This window comes from Petromyzon marinus, chromosome 51 (assembly GCF_048934315.1).
Source record: "Petromyzon marinus isolate PM22_M1 ecotype Great Lakes invasive population chromosome 51, UKy_Petmar_22M1.pri1.0, whole genome shotgun sequence".
NCBI lineage: Eukaryota > Metazoa > Chordata > Hyperoartia > Petromyzontiformes > Petromyzontidae > Petromyzon > Petromyzon marinus.
The window spans coordinates 10,789,910-10,817,592 of record NC_133717.1 but is presented as its reverse complement, the minus strand read 5'-3'; the positions used below and the strand labels follow the sequence as shown (position 1 = coordinate 10,817,592).

The following is a 27,683-nucleotide window of genomic DNA, read 5'->3' as shown; positions in this document are numbered from 1 at the left end:
TTTCTCAAAATATTGTGTAAAAAAACTAGGGGCGCTGTTCCACCAGTTGCACCACCCACTACTTCTATAGCCCCGCTCTCTACCCCCCCAGAGTCATGCAGTGAGCATTACGCAAAATAATCTTTAAACTAGGGGGGGGGGGGAAATCGAAGTTTTCTGCAAAACTTCGGGCACACAGGAACGGCCTCTAAAGACGCGACATTCCCAGCCTAACCGGGACATGTGCTCGCCTTCATGAATGTCCCTTTAATGGGTTTATTGTATTATAATCAGGTGCTCTGAGCAGCACAGAATTTTTTTTATAGCAATCCTACGCTGCACAGTAAACTGCGAACAACCCTTACGGGACAGTTCAGGACTATGTATGTTGGTCTTCTTTCGTACCGTACGTAGCCAACCGTGCTAATCGGAGGTGCGGGAGGATGAGCATCGGGCCAAGTTGAACCTTTCCATTCATAAAGATGCCAGACACAAAGCACGGTGCAACTCCTTTCGAATTGTATACAGCATTGTTTAATTATCGTTGGTCAAGTCATCAAGTGTGCTGGTCTGCCGAGCAAGGAAGCCGAGGCTACTCATCTGCTGTGGTCCATCCACTGCTGGATGAAAGCTTCCCGACACCGACGCTATCCCACCAACAACAACAACCCCTGCGATGCAGTAAATGCAACGAGCATCCTTGCACGCGGGGCCCATTCCATCGCTCCACCTCGGCACCCACGAGGGCATCCAGTGCAGAGACGGAGCGATGGCATTGGAGCGTGCGCGCAGGTTGCTGGAGCGTTGCACCTTGGGAGCGTGACGGATGGCGGCAACTGGGGTGATCTTTCGTGCGGCAGCGGATTGTGTCAATACCGGTTCTTTGTTTTTGTTACGGACTGTATATTCCTAAGCTACAATCGATCGTCCTGTGCCAGTTTTAACGCTAGTTCCGTTAAGTTCCATGCACGGTTCAAGCTGTAAAAAAAAAAAAATCGCATGGTTGTTTTACCAAGCACCAGTTTTTGTGAGCTGTAGAATCAACCGACTGATTAAATATGAGCGTACACAGGATTCACCAACACAATAAAATAACTTTAAAAAAACGAATTCCAAAACCACCTTTTAATCACTTCCCCCAGATGCTTTCCGACCAACACCCACTCCACATGACATCGTAAAGTGCGCACACTTTACAAAAAGCCCCTATAAATCAGCATCTAGATATAAATACGGTATTTTTTGCGGGTCTCGCGATGTTTATGCTTTGGAATTGGTCAATTGGATGCAATTATTTGACACACGCCCAACACGAGTGCAAAAGGCATGGTTCAGTTGTTTATGTGGGATTTTCCATGCTAGGCTTGCTGCAATGAAAAGCAAAATTAATTGACCAAAGCTTTGTGCACATCACGGGGGTTATATGTCCACCTTAATCTACAAGTACACCACAGTAATAAACCTTTAAAAGTGGATCAATCTACAATCTATTAGGCCAACAAACGTAGTCGTATTTCAAACAAGGATTACCCTTACATTAGCCATTCTTGAAATGCTTTTTGTACGCCTGTCCAGCAGAGAGAACTGCAATACAATCCAAAAATAACTTTTAATAAAAGCATTGCACACAGGATTATCCAAATACCACCCCGTCAAAGTTTGTTTAAAAGTGTTTGTCTATAAATCAAGAGGTAATTTCTGTGCGCCGAATTGGCGTTTCAGGAGGGATACTGAACGACTCAAAATGACGTTGGATTTTTTTGTTTCTCTAAAACTGAACTCGGACCGTCTGTGTGGTGTAGCGTGTGTGGAGCGAACCACGTCAGCCTCATCAACCTAGAGCCCAGGAGCCCGTTAATGAGGCCTCCGTCGGGTGCGGCCACACTATAGAAGTTGGAGGTGTCCTACTAGGGAATGGTTCCCTGTGGTTATTGGTTAGATTACAGACAGGGTCCGTGATGTGTACCACAACCCACCACTCCTCACCCCGCTATGCATGAGAGCGCTCCTGCACCATGATATTAAATATACGCAACTACCGGCTACTGACTTGACACCGAGCCTCATTGTTCATGAGCTGCTCTGCGTTAAAAAAAATAAGTGCCGTAGTCAACACCTTGAATGTGGACCAATCAAAAATACCATTCTTGTCCAACATTGTGGCTACCTCTTGATATTTAACGTTTTTTAGCGGTGTCTGGACTCGCATGCCAAACAGTAGTTGCACCCTGTAGTTGGTTACATGATATGTCACGAGTGACATTTAGTCCGTTTTTTTGCAATGTAAATTTAGTGTAACGGTGAAATCTCACATTCTGAATTGTATGAAACTGGCCACAGGTCAAGGTTCAGTGCCTAGTTCTGCCATGAATAAAACGCAATCCAGCGACGCAAACCCAAAATACCCGGCGCACAGCGTGAAACGCCTGCAGGAGTGGAGGTGTATAAATCACGGTGGACCACGCTTGTGTAAAACCCCCAAGAGTGCGTGATCTTTTATGAGAGAAAGAAACTCACAATGTAACTGGCCAAACTTTCTCACACTTAACAATTTACCTGCTTTAATTACTCAACTGTGACAACACGTAGCAGCAACCCCCGCCGTCTTTGAAAAATTGGCAGGGACCCTCTTGGAAAAAAAAGAGTGTTGGGCAAAGTGCAGCCTCCCGGAGTAAACAAGCATTGTAAGAATGATGATGATAAAGCTAGGTAGTGTTTTTATTTTGTTAAATCAGAATAACATTTTAAAATAATTAATATTAAAAGTTCAGTTGCCTAAACAGATCAACATTTGTAAATCTACTGCTTTTAGTTGTTGTTTTCCTTTTACCGATACACTAATTCTAATTGTGCTTTTGGGCACAATTGCACATCAGCATAAGCGGTCTCTCTGAGGTATGACTGTGGAGATTTTTTTTACAGGATCTCTCACAAACCAATCTTTCCGAGTGGCCTCTGTTATCCATGACCCAGTACGGGTCACTTTTCCACACACTCTACAGTGAGGTTATCACGACAGTAAAACACCATCTATTTAACTCTCCAAGATGCAATGAAGCAAAGTGCAAAGCCAAACGTGTATTTTTGTTGTGTACTCATTGATGACCGCTGTGCTTGAGAACCCGGTCTCACCACGGGTGACTGATTATATTTTCACCGAGGGATATCAGCAAGGTCTGGTTCAGCGTTGACCTTCAACACACCCGGCCACCCTGACTATACAAAGTTTACACTTCACACGCCAATGGGAAATAAAAAAAAACAAATAAAAACCAACCTTTACGTATGATGACTTTAAAATCTTGACCAGTTACTGACCCAAGTGATCCAGTGTTTACATAGAAATTACCTTGTGATGAGGCTTACAAATCAAATGAGTGAAACAGTACCTGCACTTTTTAGACTTATCCCCACAATCAACGTTTCTCCCAGACGACCGACAACTTTACGATTAAAAGTTTTCCCACGGACACCACTTCGTCGCAGCGCATGACTCACGATTACGTACAGACACACAGAGGGCTGAGCGAGCCGCTACAGAAGCGTACATTACTAGCCCGGGTGGCGGCCCGTACTCGTGTTACTCACCAAGGCCGCAAAACAGAACCGCACTGAACCGAGCTTCGGCTTGCGGTCGAACACGGCAAGAGTTTTACTTCATCGCAAGCGAGTCCACGCATCGTTATTTGACCACTTACGCCGCTATTTCAGCATCATCACGAATTCACCTTTAGCCGCGTGGTCCAAAACACAAGTTAGGTGGGTGGGAGGGGGGGGGGGCAGAAATATCCCTTGAAATACTGCCCCCGGTGCCACGACGGAGTGTCGACAAAGACCCTTATCGAGAAAAGTCTCCAATGCCGAGCTGCAGTGGGGATATTGGAACACGCGTCGGACATTTCCCAATCCACGTAGATTCTGTTTGTGTCTTTCCGGGCGTGACTGATGGGCAGCGGTGGCGGTAGTGGCAGTGGCGGGAGACGGTGGTTCGTCTCAGATGGAAGTGCTCGGCTTCCTGTGCTCCGCTTCGCTCCCAGGGGGCGGCGTCAGCTTGGTGGTGTCGGTGCGCGGCAAGCCGTACATGTAGATGGAGAGGCACACCAGGAACGTGCCCACCATGAACAAAAGGCCTGCAGTCACCACGGCACAACACGACGGAGCACTGAAATGGCACCTGGCGGCGTTTCTTGTCGCGGTGTTCCCTCACAGGTTTCACTGCTTCTTCCCTCGATCTTTGCCCAAAACGCCTCGTTTCTCACCACCGTCTGCAGTGCCGCAATTTCCTCGCGTTTTAACAAGGGGATGACATATTCTTGGTTCTTTCGGTAAAGTCACGTAGAAGGGAAACAATAAAATTTTAAAAAAAATACATTTTATTGTTTCCCTTCTACGTGACTTTACTGAAAGAACCAAGAATATGAATCCCTGCAGTTACGAAAGCTTTAAATCAAAAGGGGATGAAACTGAAGTGACCAGAGACCACAACTGAAGCAATGGGAGAATACGCTCCACAGCAGCACAAGGAATGGCCTGGCAAAACCTCCTTACTGTGCCGTTCCCTACAGGCATCTCGCTGTTTTTTATAAGCAAATTTTCCTGCACCTCCGATTAGCACGGTTGGCTACGTACGGTGCGAAAGATGTTCGACATACATACATACATCGCGTGCACACAATCGCCACATCTCTGTGTGATCCACCAATATGGTTACTGAGGAGAAGTAATGTTAATGTGTCGAGCTACTTAAAAGTGATCCCTATCAGATATTATGAAGGCCGTAATTGGAGAAAGCAATGGGCTTCATAACATTGTGGGAGATAAATCTTGGTGGGTACAATGAGGCTCTGTACAAGCAACTTGTGTTATATTCTTGGTTCTTTCGGTAAAGTCACGTAGAAGGGAAATAATAAAATAATACATCATAAAATCGTTAAAAAAATTAACGTTTCCATTGCAACATAAGCAATCATCATCAGGTGTGAAAACCACGGCAATAAAAAAATTCAAAACATTTCTTGCTGAACCAAGAATGTGAATCCCTGCAGTCACGAAAGCTTTAAACCGAAACTTGTGTTATGGTGAAACTATTAGTGGCATAGCAGCTCGCTCATTGTCCGAGCCACGCTATGGGGAACAGAAGCCTATGATAGGCTGAAGAGGAGGAGTCAGGCTGTGTGAGAAGATCTCAAGAAGGCCCCCCCCCCCCCCATTGACAGGGAGAGGGCCGTCGGATTTCTTTACGATGCCCACTTCTGCAAATACGGCGGGGGTCACATCAACTACATTCTAGTTAGTTATTTCAATGCTAAATTCTCCTAGTTATTTCAATGCTAAATTCTCCTGTTTGATTTGTACTAGGTGCCTCTGTGAATGTGTATGCTCTGACTTTAACATAGCTATTTCTGTGACCAGTCACAAGCTAATCACTCGGCTATTTCAATGCTAAATTCTATGCTAATTCCTTTGTCAAGGGGTGCCTCTGCGGATGTGTATGCTTTAACTTAGCTATTTCATTGCTAAATTCTATGCTAATTCCTTTGTCAAGGGGTGCCTCTGCAGATGTGTATGCTTTAACTTTTAAAATAGCCATTTCTGTGACCAGTCACAAGCTAATCACTCAGCTATTTCAATGCTAAATTCTATGCTAATTCCTTTGTCAAGGCGCTTTGTTTCTTCTCACACAGCTTAAAGGTCGCGATCTGAGCGTGGCTTTTTCGCTCCAGCGCTGTCCTCCAGACAGTCTCGTCCCTTCACCTGATGAAGGCCGCTTGTGTTGTGGCCGAAACGTTGTGCGAATTTTATTGTGTTATTTTATCAATTCATTATTTTATTCTCATTCTACGTGACTTTACCGAAAGAACCAAAGAAGTTGATGTGTTGTCTAGTATAGCGATAGGCTTCATGATCCATTGCCGTCTCAAGGTGTTCTTGATTCCTGTTGCTTATGAGATAAAAGGCTGTTGGTCTTGTGTCCACCCTGAGCACCCATCAGACCCTCACACACCCCAAGCTGCAAATTATTCCACCCTGTGACAGCCGGATAGGGAGACGGACGAAGGGACAAACATACCGACTTGTAGGCCGAAAAGGTGCATGGAAGCCACTGTGGAAAGCACGATGGCAGCAGCAGCCGAGAAGCCCTTCATGATGTTGTCCGTGTACTTGACGACCACCGAGGTGTAGAGGCCACCCACGCTGGCGAGGACTACGTGGGGGAAAACAGCACCACCGCACAGCAACAGCAGTAGAACGGCGCAGCAGCACAGCAGTCGTACAGCATGGTCACCAGGGTGAGTGGCGTGGGTTGCCAAAGGCCACCATTGGGCATTGCAGCATCAGGAGGAGGTTGGTACTGCCAGATGATGAACTCTGAAAAATCTAGAATTAACTGAATGTGGCCAAGGTGATTTAAAGAGGCAACCTGGAAACAATAGCAAGCTGTGTATCCTAAGGACGTCCTGGGAAAAACAAGATAACCTACATATACATTGTAATTTATATCACCTATCTACATATCCATTAAGAGTAATTGATTCTTAAAATGTGCGATTTGATTTGTGCATCGTAACCATGATGAATTGATATGATTTGTGATACGGTTTAGCAAACCATCTGTGTTCAACCACCACACCGCACCTCCGATTAGCACGGTTGGCTACGTACGGTGCAAAAGTAGTAAAAAATACATAGAAACATACTGCAGGCCAAAACAGTGCTCTTTCTGCTTCTTCCCCCGCACTTTTCCCACGTTGGAATTCTCCTCCCATTGTCTCTTTTCCCAAGCTCTCAATCACCTCGCCCTATTAAATTCAATACACGTTTTTCTCCTCTCAACTATTACACCTTTAATAATGACGGTTTGTGTCTGGCTGCTTGCGGGTTTTGGGCCTGTACTTAGCAACTGTGATATATATAGACAAAAATATTAATCTCTGCAAAGGGCAAAGACCCAGGGGGCCGGCCCAGGACATGCTGGCGGGACTATGTCGCTCAGCTGGCCAGAGAACGCCTGCAAATTCCCTAGGAAGAGCTAGAGTCCGTCACCAGGAAAAGGGAGGTCTGGACCGCCACTACTCAACATGCTGCCACCACGATCCTCACCAGGACGAGCGGATTGAGAAACTAACAACGTGCGAAACGGAGGGATCTATGCCGTGCGCAATATGATCGACGAGCCGACTCACATATGACGAACCACACCATGGGCGTGTAGCCGTGCAGGAAGCCCTTCTCCATCACGGCGCTGCCGTCGTTGGTCACCACGCCCAGGAAGGTGACGAGGATGCCCCACAGGTACATCTGGATGTTGCGCACCCACAGCGACGTGTTGGAGCTCTTGAGCACCCGCTCAAAGTACACGCCTGCGGCGCGACAAACGGGGGGCCTCGTTAGAAAAAAATATCAAAACAAAGTCACAAGCCAGGAGGCGGCCCAAGTGGTTTAGGTGGCCAATTCCATGCAAAAGCGCCGAGCCACCACCTTTCCTGAGAGCCATAGGAAGGGTTCGCATCCAGATATCAGCGATCCCACGATTAAACTAAATTTTAAACACAGTTCGTATAAATATACCTCTTGAAGTGACTTCAGGAATATGTGATGTCATCTTCTGAGGCGGGGGTGGGAGGCATTCGACAAGGTGCGGCATTGCTGAGGTGGTTACTGACGGAAATGTGATCTCATGACAATACTGATCGTACGATTGGAATGTCGTCGAACAAAAGCACCTTTGTTCAGGTCACCGAGTTCATTACACGCCGATGTCTGGATACGAGATGAAAGTTGATTTCAAATCCTCCCTGCGTGCCTCAACCAATTCAGTTTACAACGCGTTCGTAGAAATGTTACAATTCTCATAAAAAATAGGGCCACGTTGGGGGTGTGACGATGCAGAGATTTTATTAGTTTGAAGTACAAAGCGTCTTTCATTGTGGGACCACATTTCACCACCCAAAGTGAGCGCTATTTGATGGACAAATATTGCTGGGCTTCGTGCAAGCAAACGTAACCCTTGTTTTCTCTGCCAAGGCCCACTAATGCAGTGTGTGCGAGATTGCATCATCGATAAATTGCTGCACTTAATTACATTTTCAGGAAATAGTTTCCAGTTTTACGATTTCCCCCCCTCCCCACCCCCATTGAAACCTTAACCGCACCTTTTGTAAGCAAGAGGTAACAGCAGTAAAGATTATACAATGGTTGGAACAGGTGTCAATTGAGCAAGCAGTTGCGGCATCAACCGTGCCAAACAAACTCTGACAACGAGATAAAGAGTTTTAACGTGGCCCTCCGGTTAAATAGACGCTACAAGTAACGCCATCGACGAGCTGTGGACACCAAAAGCAACAGGAAGGTTGAGTGTATTAGGGTCCGTCTTAAACATTTGTTTTCACTTGTATATCCGTCTGTGTAAGTTATGTGCCTTTTACACTGTTTATATATATTTTTGTTAAGTTTATTCGGTTATATTTGTCAAAAGTGTTTATCTGTCGAGGGTTTTTATTGAGTTGTATCTGTGAAAGGTTTAAATTTGTTCAAGGGTTTATTGTTTAATCTATTTATTGTTTTTATTAATTCAAGGTTTTAATTGTTCATGGTTAGTTAAGGGTCTGGTTATTTTGTGCAAAGCGCTATGATGCCTTGTGTGAAAGCTGCGGTACGAAATCAAATTTGAGCTCGTTAACCAGGGTTGGAAAATATTGGTCCTTCTTTTAACAATCACGGTCCCTGAAAGAGGCCCTCTAGACGAGTATTAGGGTGTGTGGGTGTGTAGGTGTGAGGGTGTGAGGGTGTGTGGGTGTGTGGGTGTGAGTGTGTGGGTGTGAGTGTGTGTGTGAGGGTGTTGAGGAGGCTCGTGAAGGACGCTACTGGGCAGTTGGAGGCAGTCGCCCTTCAACAACAACGGAGGTCGGAGGAGCGACGCTCACAACAACGAGCGGAGCACCGGGTGGCTAAAGCACAGCAAGTTGGCACGGTAGGGGGCAGAGGTGGTGCATCAGCCAGTCATCTCAGTCATCTCAGTCAGTCGACCCGTGGCACCTGGGTCTGCTCCGTGACCTCCTGCCAGCGGGCGTTCGACACTTCACGTGGCCTCAAGGTGCACATGGCCTGGCACAAGCGTCGTGGTCACATCACCGCCACTTAGTGGCGAATGGCGGTTATTGTTGTTGTTGTGTGAGGGTATGTGGGTGTGAGGGTGTGTGGGTGTAAGGGTGTGTGACTGTGTGTGGGTGTGAGGGTGTGTGGGTGTGTGAGTGTGTGGGTGTGTGAGTGTGAGGGTGTGTGGGTGTGTGAGTGTGTGAGTGTGTGTGGGTGTGTGGGTGTGAGGGTGTGTGGGTATGTGGGTGTGTGGGTGTGTGAGTGTGAGGGTGTGTGGATGTGAGGGTGTGAGAGTGTGAGGGTGTGGGTGTGAGGGTGTGTGGGTGTGAGGGTGTGTGGGTGTGTGACTGTGTGAGGGTGTGTGACTGTGTGTGGGTGTGAGGGTGTGTGGGTGTGTGAGTGTGTGAGTGTGTGAGTGTGAGGGTGTGTGGGTGTGTGAGTGTGTGAGTGTGTGTGGGTGTGTGGGTGTGTGGGTGTCAACAGTCTGGACCACTGGACGGGTTCCGCAGGATTGGAAGGATGCCCTGGTGGTCCCCCTTTTTAAGAAGGGGGACCGCACAGACTGTAACAACTACAGGGGCATCTCACTCCTCAGTGTGCCGGGAAAGGTCCTAGCAAGGATTATTCAGCATCGCCTTGCCAGGCACGCTGAGGAGAGGCTTGCGGAGCCCCAATGCGGTTTCAGGAAAGGGCGGTCCTGCACAGATGCCATATTTTCTGTTCGTCTGCTACAGCAGAGGTGTAGGGAATTCCAACAAGACCTACATCTCTGCTTTATTGACCTGGTCAAGGCCTATGATACCATCAGTAGGCCTGGGCTCTGGGTCGTTCTTCGTGCTTTTGGAGTACCTGACCCTCTGCTCACGATCATTAAGGACCTTCATGATGGTGAGCGGGCCCGGGTAAAACTACGTGGCCGGGAGTCAGAGCCATTCCCTGTACACCTTGGGGTGCGACAGGGATGTCCTCTGGCTCCCACATTATTTAACATCTATTTTGACCACGTAGTTCGTGAAGCCTTCAATAGCTGTACCGGGGGAATCTCCATATGGTACAGATATAATGGGAGGCTAATCGATGCCCGGGTGCGGTCAAGGGATGGCTCCCTATTGCTCAACCACGTTATGTATGCTGATGATTTGGTAATAGCTGCTCAGTCAGAGGAGGAGTTGGAGACGCTGCTGCTGAGACTGGAGCGTGCCACTAAGAGGTGGGGCCTTACCATCAGCCCCACCAAAACTAAGCACCTGCCTGGGTATTTTGTGCCATCGGACACTCCACCCCCACAACTCCCAATCGGTGATGGGGCAGTTGTGGAGAGAGTGGAGAGTTTCCCATACCTGGGCAGTGTGCTTATGACTGGCTCCAGTTTAACAGCAGAGGTCTCACTCCGAATCAGTCGAGCGGCAATATCTTTTCATCGGTTGCGTAACGCTGTGTGGAAGCTACCTGGTCTGTCGCTCCGCACTAAGCTTCAGGTCTTCTCGGCCACGGCCATTCCCTCCCTTCTCTACGCTTGCGAAACGTGGACCCCCCTAATGGAACATCTACGCCGGTTAGAAACATTTAGGCTGGCCTGCCTACGATCCATCCTGGGTTTAACCAGACTGGATTGTGTGAGGAGCTCACAAATCCTTGAAAGATCTGGGCAGGGTCCCATCGGTGAGCTCATCCGGCAGGCAAGGCTGCGATGGTTGGGTCATGTAGCCCGCATGCCCAGCCACCGCATGCCGAAACAGCTTTTGTTTGGCCGGATTGAGGGGGCTAAGCGGGCGCGGCACGGGCTAGAGAAGAGATGGAGTGATGTGGTACAGGAGGACGTGGAGCTGAGTGGACTTGCCGATGACTGGTACCAGCGGTGTCAAGATCGGCCTCTGTGGAGGAGGCTCGTGAAGGATGCTACTGGGCAGTTGGAGGCAGTCGCCCTCCAACAACAACGGAGGGCGGAGGAGCGACGCTCACAACAGCGAGCGGAGCGCCGGGTGGCTAAAGCACAGCAGGTTGGCACAGTAGGGGGCACAGGTGGTGCATCAGCCAGTCATCTCAGTCAGTCGACCCGTGGCACCTGGGTCTGCCCCGTGACCTCCTGCCAGCGGGCGTTCGACACTTCACGTGGCCTCAGGGTGCACATAGCCTGGCACAAGCGTCGTGGTGACGTCACCGCCACTTAGTGGCGAATGGCGGTTGTTGTTGTTGTGTGGGTGTGAGGGTGTGTGGGTGTGTGGGTGTGTGGGTGTGTGGGTGTGTGAGTGTGAGGGTGTGTGGATGTGAGGGTGTGAGAGTGTGGGTGTGAGGGTGTGTGGGTGTGAGGGTGTGTGGGTGTGTGAGTGTGTGTGGGTGTGAGGGTGTGTGGGTGTGTGAGTGTGTGTGGGTGTGCGGGTGTGAGTGTGTGAGGGCGTGAGTGAGTGGGTGAGTGTGTGAGTGTGTGAGTGTGAGCGTGTCAGGGCTTCTTACCAGCAAACCCCGAGCACACGACCGCAACGGCGATGGCCATGAACCCCAGAAAAGGATTTTGCTCCACCTTTGGCAGACGACATTCAGCATTAGAGGTGAACAGGTGAGGAGCTTAAGACAGTATTCGCTTGTTATTCACGAACTTGTGATCTGCGATTTTGGCTAACCGCGAATCGCATCTGGGACTCTGCACGACTGCATCGAGAAAGAGTGATGAAATAAAGTGATGAGAGAGAATGCAATGAGAGAAAATGATGAGATAAAGTTATGAGATAAGGTCAAGTGATGAGATAATTTGCACGTATTTCACATCTTATTTATGTATTCATTTATTTAAGGTAATTCATTAAACATATTTTTGTTGGCCAATATAATTTGTCGGTTTTCGTAGGCCAATATAATTATCCGCGAAATTTGCTATTCACGAGCATCTCCGGAACATATCCCTCATTATTAACGAGGGAATCCTGTATATTTGTGTTCGCAACACAAACAAGAACACCGTATAGCTCTGCGACAAAGTCCTACCACCGTGTTTGTTCGGCACAATTAATGACGTTTCGCTCGGAGGTGAGGTTCCCGGGACGTCGTGCCGAAAAACGCACGGCACAGCAGCACAGCACAACCGCAAAAAACTACGCAGTGGCATAAGTGCATGCACCATGTACTGCAGACGCATTTCAAACACAGGCTTTTTTTTTTACTCCAAATAATTTCGTGCAATCTGATTAGTCGAGTAATCCAACCGAAATTCAGCTAGAGTAATCAATTAATGATATAATCAGATAGTCCAGCTCCACTCCTAAATACCAGGCCTTAACGTGCCCTGCACTCCCAGTTCGCGAGAGGGCTCAGATCGCCGGCACCAAGGGAAAGGCAGTGGTGCAGTCCAGGCACCTACCCACCATGACCTTGGTTGACTCAGCCGGCGTCCACTGCACCAGGGTGACCCCGCCGCACAGCACGAACACGGAGAACCACTGCAGGCGGCTGAGTGAACGGCCCAGCATGAGCACGGTGCAGAGCGCTGTGCACGGGATCTTCAGCTGGTACGTCACCTTCATGCAAGGAGGGCGGGCGAGGTGAGCGCGCGCGTGCACGTGTGGGCGGATGCGTGTGGGTGGATGCGTGTGGGTGGATGCGTGGGTGGATGCGTGTGGGTGGATGCGTGTGGGTGGATGCGTGTGGGTGGATGCGTGTGGGTGGATGCGTGTGGGTGGATGCGTGTGGGTGGATGCGTGTGGGTGGATGTATGTGGGTGGATGCGCGTGCGTGTCTGTGTTGCCCGACCGATAACATTTGGGTACGTTCGAGGTGGCCGTGTGGGACAGAGGTCAAAGGTCACGGAGCCGAGCTTGAATCGTGGGTTCGAATACAAGCAACCGCCTGGGATTAAACAGAGTTCTCAGGTTTAAAAATGTTAAAGGTGCAGCCCTGCAATTGGTTGCTCACATCACTGCTAATGGAAGGTCCTCCTCCACTCAAGGGCGCTCTAGACAGACTCTTGAGTGGATATTTGGCCTATTCTTACAGGCTGGCCAGACATTTTGGAAGAGGTGGAAGTATCAACACTTAACTCCAACACACGCGACCTGCCGATGAACTGTGGTGCGCCAGTTTATACTGCAGGGTGGACAGAGGCGGTGAGGAAGGATTTAAGACACTTGCCCCGTTGTTTCCACTGCCGTACCACATGAATAAATCGGCAAACCTTGTTTTTTTAAGTAGTGTGTGCTGGAATATTCTGCTACGGTGTTGTAAACATATTGACTTTCTTGAGTTGGTGGCCTAAAATAAGAGAGACGCAGTGTGGTGATGTCACGTAACATGCAATGACATATCCTATGGTCAATTGTGCCTTTTTCTCTCTAAAAAGCATGTACTGCGAATATTATTATTATTATTATCCGTGTTGCCAACCTGCACCAACTTTTCTATCTCAAGAGTTTCTTTACTAACGAGAGTGTTAGAATCGGTTTAAAGGATTCTCCGATTATGGAAACTGCTCACGGAAAAAGTAACAAGAACAGATGCCACGTGTACGGTCCCTCAAGATGGCTCCGATCAGAGATCAACACAATTACGATTTGCCTCAATGTTAGCCTGCTGCGTTGTGTTGAAACATTTAATGCTTCTGTCAACGTCACTGGAAACAGAGCCAACAACACAAGACAAGAGGACCCTGACTGAGCTTTGCCCTTGTAACAACACACGAGACCAGCTTCCCACACGCCGGTCTCCTCACATTCTCTTGAAGTGAAGTTCACACTGCGAATGTTTGTCAAAATATGAACAAATAACAAGTTTTAATCGGCGGAGGCGACCGTTCATAACCTTTGCGGTTGTTCGGCTTTGTGTTGCCGTGCAACGAAAGAGACCCAATGGCCCTCACAGCTACAGTTGCTGAGCAAAGGTCCAAAACGCCAGGTGGCCAGCAACAAACAGCACTCTTAAATGTGTGCAGTAAACAAGAGTTAAATGTTTCCTGGTTGAGCAAGGCTACAAGAACTCGGGAAAAGGCACAATGGCCGGGAATTCAACAAGTTGAATAATGTGAGTAAAGCAAAGAGAGAAAGGTTTTGAACTAAAGTACGGTGCTTGAACACACCATGGATGAGATAAAACTGTCAATCTGGTAGACCGAATCATACTCCACGAGTCTTACATTGATAGAGACGCTGCTCACGAAACGTGAAACAAATCACACATGCGGGGGTGTCTCTGTTACTTCCAGCGCATTTTGTAAATAGACTAGGCAGTATTTTAAATAATATATTTGTATATGTGGGTTTTCTAGTCTTTTTCGGACAACTCCTCAGATATGCAACCTACCGTTTGCTTTTCTCAACATTGGCGGTAGGAATCGGCGGGTGAAAGTTCACGAAAAACGGTAAACCACGGGTGTAGCGAAAGGAAAGTGCTAAGGAGGCGACCGACTATCGCTTGTCTGTTTACCGACACAAGAGTCAGCACAACGCAAGCCAGAGGTGGAAATGTTTTCCATATTATCAGGATCAGGTATGTACGTTGAACTTCTTTCGCACCATACGTAGCCAACTGTGCTAATCGGAGGTGCGCGGGGGGCCAGGACAACAAACTAAACACAAAAAGCAGTCCTTAAAGAAATTAGTTTTTCATCTAGATTGAAAAGTGCACAGCTCCAGTGGCCTCCTAATATCGGGAATGCCTGTAAGTTGTGCGCCCAGCAAGGGGGGGCCGACCAAGGACTCGGAGGGCATACCTGGTAAACGGCCGCATCGAGGTTGCTGAGTGCCACGTAGCCCATGTTGTTCTGCAGCGCGTACACCAGCGACGGGATGGCGAGCTTTAGGGTCTCCTTGCGGTTCACGATCACGTCCTCCCAGACGGACTTGGCCATACCCCGCACGCTGCCCGTCTCCCTGTGGCACACAAGAATAAACGTCCCCTGTGTAGTTCGCCATGTGAATCGGTATGTGTATTCATACTTGAAGAATCCGATGAGCTATGAAGCTCTTTTTCACGGATGTCCAATAGGGGCAGGGGCAGAACGTTACAACAACAAAAACAATACAAACACACGATAGGGGTGCAAAGTAGAGGAAAGGTAAGCAAGTCACTAAATAAAAATATGCAATTAAAACGAAACTATTTTTAGTGTAAGCCTCCCAGAAATATGGTAGCGCCAGGGAAACAATGTGGCTATGATGTTATAGCAGACTGAAAGCAGATGGGATGGCGAGTACCAGGCATTACATTACTCAACTAGTCATCAATTCAAACAATTTCTCAGGCTCACGAGGAATACATCAAATCAGAATATTTATTTATACTGGAAGAATTATATGAGCTACACGGCTCTTTTTCACAGATGTCCAGTTGGGGCGGGTAAGAATGTTACAACAACAAACATGCAAGAAGAAATTATGATCAAGTATTTCACATATATGCAATTGTTTTTGTTCCTTTAGATCAGGGGTGGGGAACGTCCGGCCCGTGGGCCGTACGGTGAGGGGAAAAAAGTATTTGATCCCCTGCTGATTTTGTACGTTTGCCCACTGAAATAGAAATGATCAGTCTATAATTTTAATGGTAGGTTTGTTTGAACAGTGAGAGACAGAATAACAAAAAAATCCAGAAAAACGCAAGTCAAAAATGTTATAAATTGATTTGCATTTTAATGAGGGAAATATAGTATTTGACCCCCTCTCAATCAGAAAGATTTCTGGCTCCCAGGTGTCTTTTATACAGGTAACGAGCTGATATTAGGAGCACACTCTTAAAGGGAGTGCTCCTAATCTCAGCTTGTTACCTGTATAAAAGGCACCTGTCCACAGAAGCAAGCAATCAATCAATCAAATTCCAAACTCTCCACCATGGCCAAGACCAAAGAGCTCTCCAAGGATGTCAGGGACAAGATTGTAGACCTACACAAGGCTGGAATGGGCTACAAGACCATTGCCAAGCAGCTTGGTGAGAAGGTGACAACAGTTGGTGCGATTATTCACAAATGGAAGAAACACAAAAGAACTGTCAATCTCCCTCGGCCTGGGGCTCCATGCAAGATCTCACCTCGTGGAGTTGCAATGATCATGAGAACGGTGAGGAATCAGCCCAGAACTACACGGGAGGATCTTGTCAATGATCTCAAGGCAGCTGGGACCATAGGCACCAAGAAAACAATTGGTAACACACTACGCCGTGAAGGACTGAAATCCTGCAGTGCCCGCAAGGTCCCCCTGCTCAAGAAAGCACATAACCATGCCCATCTGAAGTTTGTCAATGAACATCTGAATGATTCAGAGGACAACTGGGTAAAAGTGTTGTGGTCAGATGAGACCAAAATGGAGCTCTTTGGCATCAACTCAACTCGCCGTGTTTGGAGGAGGAATGCTGCCTATGACCCCAAGAACACCATCCCCACCATCAAACATGGAGGTGGAAACATTATGCTTTGGGGGTGTTTTTCTGCTAAGGGGACAGGACAACTTCACCGCATCAAAGGGACGATGGACGGGGCCATGTACCGTCAAATCTTGGGTGAGAACCTCCTTCCCTTAGCCAGGGCATTGAAAATGGGTCGTGGATGGGTATTCCAGCATGACAATGACCCAAAACACACGGCCAAGGCAACAAAGGAGTGGCTCAAGAAAAAGCACATTAAGGTCCTGGAGTGACCTAGCCAGTCTCCAGACCTTAATCCCATACAAAATCTGTGGAGGGAGCTGAAGGTTCGAGTTGCCAAACGTCAGCCTCGAAACCTTAATGACTTGGAGAAGATCTGCAAAAAGGAGTGGGACAAAATCCCTCCTGAGATGTGTGCAAACCTGGTGGCCAACTACGAGAAACGTCTGACCTCTGTGATTGCCAACAAGGGTTTTGCCACCAAGTACTAAGTCATGTTTTGCAGAGGGGTCAAATACTTATTTCCCTAATTAAAATGCAAATCAATTTATAACATTTTTGACATGCGTTTTTCTGGATTTTGTTGTTGTTATTCTGTCTCTCACTGTTCAAATAAACCTACCATTAAAATTATAGACTGATCATTTCTTTGTCAGTGGGCAAACCTACAAAATCAGCAGGGGATCAAATACTTTTTTTCCCTCACTATATAAGGCCCGCGAAATCATTTGATGTGGCCCTGCCAAGGCAACCGCAGGCGGGACTCGAAATTCAATAAATCTAGGAGCAAACCTGGAAAAGCAGTTGCGAGTAGCAAACATCATCAATACCAGCTCACCAAAGAGAAGCAGTTCCAGCCATCACATTAGGGGCGAGTTAATTAAATGTTTGACCAAATATAACAGGATAATTTTGAAGTTGCTAATTTTGTATGGCCCGCGAATGATATTATAAATATCCAAATGGCTCTTGGCAGAAAAAAGGTCCCCCACCCCTGCTTTAGATAATAAACAGGACAGACATTGAACACAATGCAAATGACGCAAAAACACAGGACAGTGCCGAAAAGGCGGCCATGGGGGTGCAATGGTGCAGACCCCCACCAGTACAATTATTTAATTAATCGTCCAAGCTACTAATTACAGATTCCATTACTCGACGAATCAACACAAAACTGGTGGGAAACAAGTCTCGCCTCCATTCCCACGTATGCCGCTGGACAGGAGGTAATGGATGAGGCTTTGTGACGTCAGTGACGTCATCAGCCGCGTGTGGCTCGTAGGGGGTTTCTCAACTTCGGGGGAGCAGCATGTGGGGACGGCTGCCATTTTGCCAGGTATGGGCCACGACAAAAGTGAGCAATTACAATTTTTTGTTCTATTTATCAGCTCATTTACACTGTCACGGCCAATAATCAGCATTCATAGCGTGGTGAACTTTGTTTAAAACAGCGATCTGCAGCAACGCGTGTCGCCCGGCCTACGTTTGCGCGCATCCGAGCCGAACGGTTCCTGCAATGCTGCGGGGCGAGGGGGGGGGGGGGGTCGGCGCCGCTCACCTGGTGAGCATGGCGAAGCTGACGATGAGCTTCGCCACCTCGGTGAGGCACACTGCGGTCGTGGCAAAGTACATGTCTCCCGTGGTGGTGCGCGTGTAGCGCAGGCCCACGATGTACGCGGCGGCCACCAGGGTCATCACCGTCAAGCAGTACAGCTTGAAGGGCAGGCTCACCTTGTCCAAACCTGTGTGCAGTCACATGCGCCACACACGCACGCACACACACACAAAAGGATAATGACAACGACCCTTTGTCAATCTGCTGCTGGATAAAAAGACTTCCGCCCACGCTGTGTCGATCGTCGGCGTTGTTTTGAGAACACTTCACCATACTGGCCCGTTGAGGTTTGGTAAGTGGTCAAGGCTAAAACTCAGGTCGCTATTTTCAAAGCGGAGTGCACTAAGCACTATGCCACCACTCCTCTCACGACACGGTACCTTTCAGAATTAAAACTACATGTTTTTTAGTAAATTTTTGTAATAACCGACTTATTTTCGTCGGCAGTATAGGTGTTCCGATTGTAAACATAAGAATAATAAAACCGTTAAACAAAACTCTCTGGTCTTTACCAATGGACCAGCTGTCGGCGGCACCGATTACTTTATAAGAAAAACGTAAATAATTGCAGCCCGTTACAAACCCACTGCTGGACAAAGGCCTTCTCCACACTATGTCAGTCGTGGGGATTGCTTGAGCAGCCTTCACGTCACTGAGTCAGTGAAGGAGGTGCTCAGAGCCAGTTCAGATATCACTCGCCACTTATTAGCGGCGAGTGAGCGACTTATAGAACTGGTATGGCGCATGAAAGGGTGTTGTTGCCGTGACCATACCCGGCTGGCTGTCTTAGTGTCCCCACTATTCGTGTTTTCACACTGCCCCAGACGCTCTTCGCAAGTCCGAATAGATCTAGTAGAGGCCCAGGATGTGAGCTCAGCTGTCATATGAGACTGACGTTATCTCTGTGGCTAGGAAGTTAACTCAGGGCTCCTGGTTTTGTGGTGCAGAACTTGACCCATTGCACCCACCGCTTTCATGAAAGACACGTGGTAAGAAAATAAGTCTTGGGCACATCGGTCCCTAACCACTAACCATCACTTTTAAATTATAGCTCCCTAAACTTAACCCTGAAACGCTCACCCCAAAGACCTCACTCTTATTGCCTAGCGATAGAAACAATATACTGAAAACTGTAAACCTTAACCCTAAACCCTCTCGCCGAACCCCATCTCTACATGAAAACTAAAGATGTGGCGTCTCTTCATATTCGTTCAACTGAAAGCTCGAAGCAGTAGAAATTAGAAAGGAATGCCAAAAGATAAGAGCAACTCAAGAAAGGGTCTGTGCTTGGATGAACAGCTGCATCTGCGATTAGATACCAATCTGCAGGGAGAGCTTTGCCAGTGACTTGGTTTCTTTGTCCATATCTGCAGGGACAGGAGTCACAGAGTGAAAACCCATCGAGATGAAATGTTCTGCAAGGGAGACATCGAATTCGCCCCGGGAAAAATGTTTATCTTGACAGTCACCGAAAGTCAAGTTATTACTCTCCCATAGTTTTGACTCCTTTGAGGCATTTGTAAAACATAAAAATTTAAATAATGTACCACACTTCGAATGACGTGTTAGCTATTAATCGTGCCTTCATAACATACATATGATATTTCGTTTTAAAGCTTTCGTGACTGCAGGGATTCATATTCTTATTATTTCCCTTCTACGTAACTTTACCGTAAGAACCAAGATTATATGTATGACATGTTAAACTTTCAGGCAATGGCCCTTATCCAGTTACTTCTGGGCGATTGAAGACGTCAACTGGGTGGCTTTTGCCACCGAGTGACTTGAAGTCTCATTGTTGACGTGTAGAGACCATTTGGACATATTGGCGGTACACCGGCGCAGCATAACACACCGGCCCTCATAAAACAGTCCAAAAGCTAAATTTTTAAAGGACATTCGTCTCCCGAATGCTTCGACATCACGAGAACGGATGTTGACGCACCAACCCCGCAAGATTTTTCTGACCGGGGTTGCAAATCGCGGGTAAGTAAATAATTATCGCGAAAATTGTGCTTTTTTTATACAGCACACCGCCGGTGCACCGCCAATACGTTAATTTGTCAATCCACCAACTGAATGAGGGCCTCCCCATACCGTGCAGGTCATGAAGGTCATTCTTACTGTCCACCACGCTGGCCGTTTCGAGCTGAAGGTGGGAGGGAGTCCAGAACGATGGATTTCACCTGCACTGCCCTTTGGTCCCTTCAACACCTACGACTCCCAACACCCATTTCATGCGCAGTGGTCACCCGTCCAAGCACCATCGAGGTTGAACCCTGCCCCGCGACTGCTGTCTGACGGAATCGGGTGCATTGTCTGTGATTTAGTGACGGGCCTTTCTGTTAAAAAATAGTCGTGTGAACGATGAAGGAATGATGTATGGTTGTCCACCAACATAAGGATGTTGAACTTATTTCGCACTGTACGTAACCAACTGTGCTAATCGGACGTGCTAATACTATGAACATATCGTCACATATCGAAGTCTGGTAAAAATGTCAAGTGAATAACTATATGTTGACTCGTGATTACTTGTGAATGTAACTCGAAAGACTGCTTTTTTTTTCGTCTATTCTCCACTTGGAAGGCTAGTGCTCAAATTAACGTTAAACATAATTGTGCCCTAAGTTGTCAACATGTTCAAGGTCTATGGGCCAGTTGGCAAAAAAACATTCGTGAAATGCAAGGAAAAACTTACATTTAACTACGGGCAGTACATTTCAAACACTTTTAAGGCTTATCCATGGGTCCTTTTTACCAATGTAGACGAGTAGTGGAGGACGTCATGTCACTCAGGGGGGTGAGAATGGATGACGTCAGGTTATGGGGATATACAAGGGGGAACCCGTGACGTAGAGGGGGTCGTCGCGAAGGGCCAGGAACGGAGAGAGTTAGGGAGTCGGGATCCAGGGGAGGGGAAATTAGAGCCAGGCGAGAGTGATATTTCACCCGGCCGACCGAGTTGGATGATCCCTCGGTCGGTGCTGGGGGAAGATCACGTATAGCCTGGGTGGAGCTAGGGAGCTCCCAGTACCCTTTCCCCTGGGGAGATTATTAGGGTTGTCACCTGTTAGGCGTAAGCCTTGAATAAGTTACCGGCAGTAGCCCTTAATAAACCTTGGCATCCGCCCCTACTCAAGAACCGTGTCAGCGTCGTCAGTTGCACCTCAACACCAGCATCAAAATGATGAAAAAAAATGGTTTAGGCTGTACCCACACTGGCAATAAAATATGCGTTAAGATGTTCAAACGTCAAATTGCTACCTATTACTGCAAGGCATCAAGTCTGCATTTACCACACAATTGTGGAAAAGCATGCAAACATTCTCTGATAATATGAATTGTTTTTGAAAACGGATTGGGCTACACCAGTGATGGCCTTTTCTCACCAGTGTCTGACCAGAGAATGCCAAAAGGCGAACAGTGTAAAGGCATTGCAAGTAACAAAGTATTAATAGCTTGGGTTTGAGGAGTTACAACTGCATTCTCTGGTCCAACACTGGTGATTACCAACACAATGCCGCCGCCTCCCCATATGCGTGCAACTATTACGTGAAGTTTTGTTACGTTTGACTGTGACGTTACAAAATTTGTGAATCTGCCACTACAGGAACCGCACCCGATTGCATCGCAACTTTTTTTTTATTGCGTCAGAGCCCATGGCATTCTCCGATTGCGTTAAACAAAACTTACCTTGTGCCAATTCTGCAGGTAAAGCAAAACTCTGGAATGCAAGCAAAAGGTGCAGCTCCACCGTAATGCTATACTTGTAAGGCCATACGCTGTCGCAACAACTGCAATAATCCTCCTCCGGGCAATGTACCCGACTCCAGTCGCCACGACCATCCCCCATAGTCCACATCTGTCACGATTACCCATCTTTGTTGTACACCTGCAACCCCCTGTTATCGGTCCACTGCAGGAGGAAGGCAGCCCCACTCCTGCCTGTGGGGTCGTGGGGGTTATTGGTCCGTGCGGTACTCTATGCTGGTCAGTTCGGGTTGGTGAAGGCGGCAGCATAGAGCCACGGAAGCGTAGTAGGACGGGTACACCAATGGATATTACTGCACCGCTCTCTCTGCAACCCACAGCGTGGACCTCACAGCAGGATGACAACCTGCGTCTGCATGGTGCCCACCCATCCCAGCACTACCCAAGCCAAGTGATACCTGGGTCCTGGCCAAGACCCCTTTCCCCTACTCAACCCACACGCTTCACCAATCCCAAACTGACCGGCGTGGTGAAGTACGGTCAAACGGCCACGCACGCTGCTTGGGGAGGCCCACGTCTATAGCAGCGGATTGACTAACGGTTTGAGAGCGCGCGATGGCCCAGTGCAACCACAGGCTCGTGTACTCGCTCCATAATGATGACGATGACCAGTGGCTGCTGTTCAGTACTGGCAGTGGAGGCGGGGGGGGAGGGGCAGCGAGTGACAGGCAAAGACCGCAATGCATTCAGCTCACTCATAAAGGACTGCAGCAGCTGCACAGGGTCGTCGGCCAACAAATGATACAATAGACGTCCACAAAGACCCACCGTGTAACCTCTTTCAGACTGCTGGGCCATGTCTCTAGTTAGTGATGTTTGCAAAAAACTGCAGCAGCTCGTCATTTAAGACTGAATAAACCTAAGGGATGCTCAGGACAGGTTCAGATGTTACTCAGGTTATAGATCACACACACACCACACACACACCACATGCACACACACACACCACATGCACATACATACCACATGCACACACCACACACACACTAGACACACCACACACACACACGCACATACATACCAAATGTAAATGCGACCTCCACACACGTGTACACACCATAAACAGCACGTGTAATCTACGCACCACATTCCCATGTTCATACATTGCACATGTCCATACACGTCATTTACATATCACATACACGTTTCCACCATGCAACATACACATGTACATACGCCACACACAGACACCTTATGTGCCATATCGCACTTATGTGCATACCATATGCCCGTATACTTTGCATTAGTGTAAATTCCAACAACACAAATGTTTGCAAGACACGTGCAATTATGTAGGACATATACATTCTATGTATACATTTCGCATTTACATTATTACATTATGTACAGCAAATATGCTGTGAAGCTGTCCCATACATTAAAACACGAGGCAAGCCGTCTTAAAACACCGCACACGTGACCACATCGCGCTTTATCCTTCAGGATGGTTGGGACCAATGCCCACTTCAGTACTGGCATCTGTGGGCATACCCCACTTGCACAGCCCTTGCCCTCCTTCCTGCCAGACTAGGCATATACCCTCCAGCATCAACTTCTTCCCAGTTCTACCCTCAACTCAAGCCTTACGCGACCCTCAAAGTGTCCGAACTGCACACCCAGCATTCACATTCCCTCCAGCCTTGTCCCCCTTTCCTGCGCTGCCATCCCTTACAAGGTTCTGCCCTCCTTCACGTGCACGCCTTCCAGACTCACTCTTCATCCCAGCCTTGCCCTCCAGTCCAGCCTTGCCCTCTAGCCCAGCCTTGCCCTCTAGCCCAGCCTTGCCCACTAACCCGGCCTTGCCCACTAGCCCGGCCTTGCCCCCTAGCCCAGCCTTGCCCTCTAGCCCGGCCTTGCCCACTAGCCCGGCCTTGCCCACTAGCCCGGCCTTGCCCCCTAGCCCAGCCTTGCCCCCTAGCCCAGCCTTGCCCCCTAGCCCAGCCTTGCCCCCTAGCCCAGCCTTGCCCCCTAGCCCAGCCTTGCCCCCTAGCCCAGCCTTGCCCCCTAGCCCAGCCTTGCCTACTAGCCCAGCCTTGCCCCCTAGCCCAGCCTTGTCCTCCATCCCACCCTTGCCCTCCTTCCCTGCCTTGCCCTGCAACACATGCCCCTGACTTAACTTCCCGAGCTATGAACTCCTTCCCAGCCTCGCCCTGTAGCCCAGCCTCACCCAGCTCCCTATCCTCGCCCCCCTCCTTTCCCAACTCTTGCCCTGCAACAAATACCCTGGCATCACTTCCTCTAGCCATGCCCTTCCCGGCCTTGCCCGGTAAAGACATGACGCACGCGGCGCTCTCACCTGCAGCCATGGCGCCTTGGGTTGCGGGAGCGCGACGATGCGGGTCGAGGACTCAAACGCAGTGCGCGAGCAGCTGCAGCAGTAGCAGCAGGGGCTTGCTGCTTGCAGCAGTAGCAGCAGCAGCAGGGGCTTGCTGCTTGCAGCAGTAGCAGCGTGGGCTTGCAGCAGTAGCAGCAGCAGCAGGGGCTTGCTGCTTGCAGCAGTAGCAGCAGCAGGGGCTTGCTGCTTGCAGCAGTAGCAGCAGCAGCAGGGGCTTGCTGCTTGCAGCAGTAGCAGCAGCAGGGGCTTGCTGCTTGCAGCAGTAGCAGCAGCAGGGGCTTGCTGCTTGCAGCAGTAGCAACAGCAGCAGGGGCTTGTTGCTTGCAGCAGTAGCAGCGTGGGCTTGTTGCTTGCAGCAGTAGCAGCAGCAGCAGGGGCTTGCTGCTTGTAGCAGTAGCAGCAGCAGGGGCAGCAGCAGGGGCTTGCTGCTTCTTCAGATGTCAGGGAAGGGCGGCTGGCGTTGAGCTCTACCGGCCCGCTTGACAATATGGCCAGAGCCGCCTGTGAAAGAGCGCGGACGACACGGACGATAGCAGGAGAGATTAAAGCGGCAGAGAGGCGACCAGATGGCAAGGGCCAGCCGGACGTTATAGACGGCAACAAAGGTCATAGACGGTGTGGAAAGGAGTTAACAGATGAGACCGCACCGCCAACACAGGCCGGTACAAACAAGACGTGAGTGTGGACACGACGAGAGAGAGAACAAGGCAACAGAGACTACACTCTACAGACGAGGCAGTATAAGACGAGGCAGTAGAGACGAAACCGGCAGTGCAAAACGAAAGAGCGGTACAGTACGGAGCAGGCAGACAGCACAAAACAAGACGGCGCAAAGGAGAGAGGTAGAGATGAGCTCCAGAAAGATGGCACAGACTTTACAGAGGAGAGACAGACGGTACAGGCGGGGGTAGAGCGAGCCAGTGCAGAGGAGAAGTGCGAGCGAAGCCCGAGACAGAATCAGCATTTGTAAAAAAAAAAACACCGGAGAAATCCGATGAGCTGTAAAGCTCTGTTACCCCCCCCCCCTACCACCACCACCACCGCCGCCACAGACGTCCAGTAAAAGCTGCGAGTCAGAACGTCAGAACAACAACAAACAAACAAACGAGCAAGAAGACGGCGGGTAAGAGACAAGGGACGGGTTGGCAAGAGACGAACGCCAGCACGCACCGGGCTCCCGCACCAGCAGCACCACCAGCAGCAGCACCACCAGCAGCAACACCACCAGCAGCACCACCACCAGCAGCACCACCACCAGCACCACCACCAGCACCACCACCAGCAGCACCACCACCAGCAGCACGCACACGGCTACGCTGTAGGCCACGCGAGTGCGGACGTGCGGGGAGCGGTGCGCGCGCGCCGCGCCCACGTGGCGGCACCGATGACGTCGGAGACCCGCGTCTGAGAGGCGGCGGTGGCGGGGCGGGGTGTTTGTTGTACGAACAATGACGTAATCGGTTCCGAGGTGACATGACGTCACGGGCCTGAAGCTTGGAGCGGCGGGGGGGGGGTGTTCGCGTGGCTTCACGTGGGGCCGTGGGGGAGCGGTGGTGTAGCGGTGAGCGCTACCACGAACCGGGCTCGTTCGATTCCCGCTCACGGCCTACACCAGTGACGGTTATCTGAACTCCCCTAGGGTCGACTGGTGCGGTGTGTAGTAAACATCGCCAACCGGGGAGACAAAGGCGGCCGGGCGGGCGTGGTGCTGGCCACCCACCCCCTGGTGCGCCACAGTATCGGCCATTCGTAGGTGCCACTCGCTAGCAGCACTTGCCCCAACAGTCTGTTTACAGGCAATACTACGGCGGGGTGTCATTGTTGACCGCCGTGGGTGAAGTATAGTCAAACAACTGGACCCCCCACCCACCCGCCCCCCTGCACTCGGGAGGGCTTAATCGAGCACGGGATTGACGAAGAGAGACCCACCACCATTATTAACGTCTGCCGAACAAGCTGTCAACTTGCTTTAGTTCGCTTCAGGGCAGTCAACTTTGAATGGGGCGCCGCGGTGGCTAGGAGATGTTAACTACCTCGCCTGGTATGCGGGAGGATATGGGTTCGATCCCGACTCCTGACGCCTGCTGCTGTACCGTATATTTGGAGTTTGCATTTTGCGTGGTCGTTTCGCTCCAACTCAGTGAAGTTGCACTTTGATGACTTTTGCTCACACAGTAAAAATTTGTCAAACAAAAACTCTTTTCAAATTCACATCAATTCAGAATCCGGTAAGTTAATGTGACTGTGCAAATTAATTTTGATCAAAGCGACCTCACATTTTTTTTTGCGAAAATGACTGAACACCGACCTGTCCTTCCAGTTTTTATAAATAGTATTTTTATGTATTCACATCAATACCGAATCCAGCAAAAACACAATTCATCTCAAGGAAAACTTTTGGGAGATGATCGTCAATTTACACCAAATGTGATATATCGATAAATGTTTGATGAAATAAATTCAAATCAATCTTTAAATTGTAGTCTATTTCATTAAATGTTATTTGTATGAAACCGTCATATGACGGGCAATTACACTGGTATACTTAGACTACAACGTAGAGACCCACATACCGAACAAAGTGAACCACACAGGCTTACATTAGAGATCCACAGACATAGAGACGCAGAAGCTCAAAAACGCACGTGTATCCTTTATTTAAATGTCTATCTCATGAGCATACACAAAGACTCATAGACACGCAGACTGACACAGATACCCATAGACCTACGGGGCCATCCATAAATGACGTCACGCGATTTTGGACGATTTTTGACCCCCCCCTCGTCACACGGCGTCACAAAAAGTCAAACCCCCCCCCCTCAAATATGACGTCACAAAGCTCTGCCCCCCCCCAAACCATTTTTCCATTTTGAAAATAAAACATGCTTAAAATCGATTTAAAGCTTTCGTGACTGCAGCAATTTATATTCTTGGTTCTTTCGGTAAAGTCACGTTAAGTCAACGTGACTTTACCGAAAGAACCAAGAATATGCTTCAAATCGCTTTAAACTATTGTCATTGTAGTGCGTATTTAATGTGGCGCTGCACTCTGATGTTGTAGGAGTGTTGTTATAACAATTAGTGTTGTTATAACAATTCCATATTTATTTAAAGTTGCGCATTTTGATGTGACGTCACATTTCTCAACCCCCCCCCCCCTCGTCACACATCGTCACAAATGTCTGATCCAATACTGGTGTGCCATCATCATCATCACCACACGTTACCTTTGTGTTCCCATTATCGATCCACCCAAACGCATCATGTTATTATATTTTTAAGCGTTGTGTTCTTTATATTGTGTCGTGTTTTACTGTAGCCCTGGTCGATCTTTCAAAGAGGCAATGCTGTTTCATCTCCCCGTTAATATGAAGACTGCAATAATCACCTGAAACTGGACAATCCAAGACGCATGAACTGCCACGAAAAGACAGATTGCATGACGGGTTATCTCGTCATACACGGTGCTGATGTAATAACAGAGTGCAGATCACAACAACAGGACAGCAGTGCAGTTCTTCAGGAACCGCTCATGGTTTTTGT

At 48.7% G+C, this 27,683-nt stretch overlaps 1 protein-coding gene across 3 annotated transcripts; it reads right to left on the bottom strand.

Moving 5' to 3' along the window:
- Positions 1–490: 490 nt before the first annotated feature.
- Positions 491–25,562, bottom strand: SLC35A1 (solute carrier family 35 member A1). Of its 3 annotated transcripts, none has more exons than XM_076074981.1 (10): positions 25,445–25,562; positions 24,099–24,638; positions 19,348–19,395; positions 17,972–18,155; positions 14,771–14,930; positions 12,435–12,587; positions 11,530–11,596; positions 7,164–7,340; positions 6,050–6,184; positions 491–4,109 (listed from the first exon to the last, which is right to left on the bottom strand). In XM_076074981.1, the coding sequence occupies exons 2-10, from the start codon at positions 24,106–24,108 to the stop codon at positions 3,973–3,975; spliced, it is 1,071 nt and encodes a 356-aa protein (XP_075931096.1). In that variant the 5' UTR covers positions 24,109–24,638; positions 25,445–25,562; the 3' UTR covers positions 491–3,972. The 3 variants fall into 3 exon arrangements, with proteins under 3 accessions (XP_075931096.1, XP_075931095.1, XP_032829558.1); XM_076074980.1 differs by having other exon boundaries at positions 25,308–25,549; XM_032973667.2 differs by lacking the exon at positions 19,348–19,395 and having other exon boundaries at positions 1,090–4,109; positions 25,308–25,548.
- Positions 25,563–27,683: the final 2,121 nt, after the last annotated feature.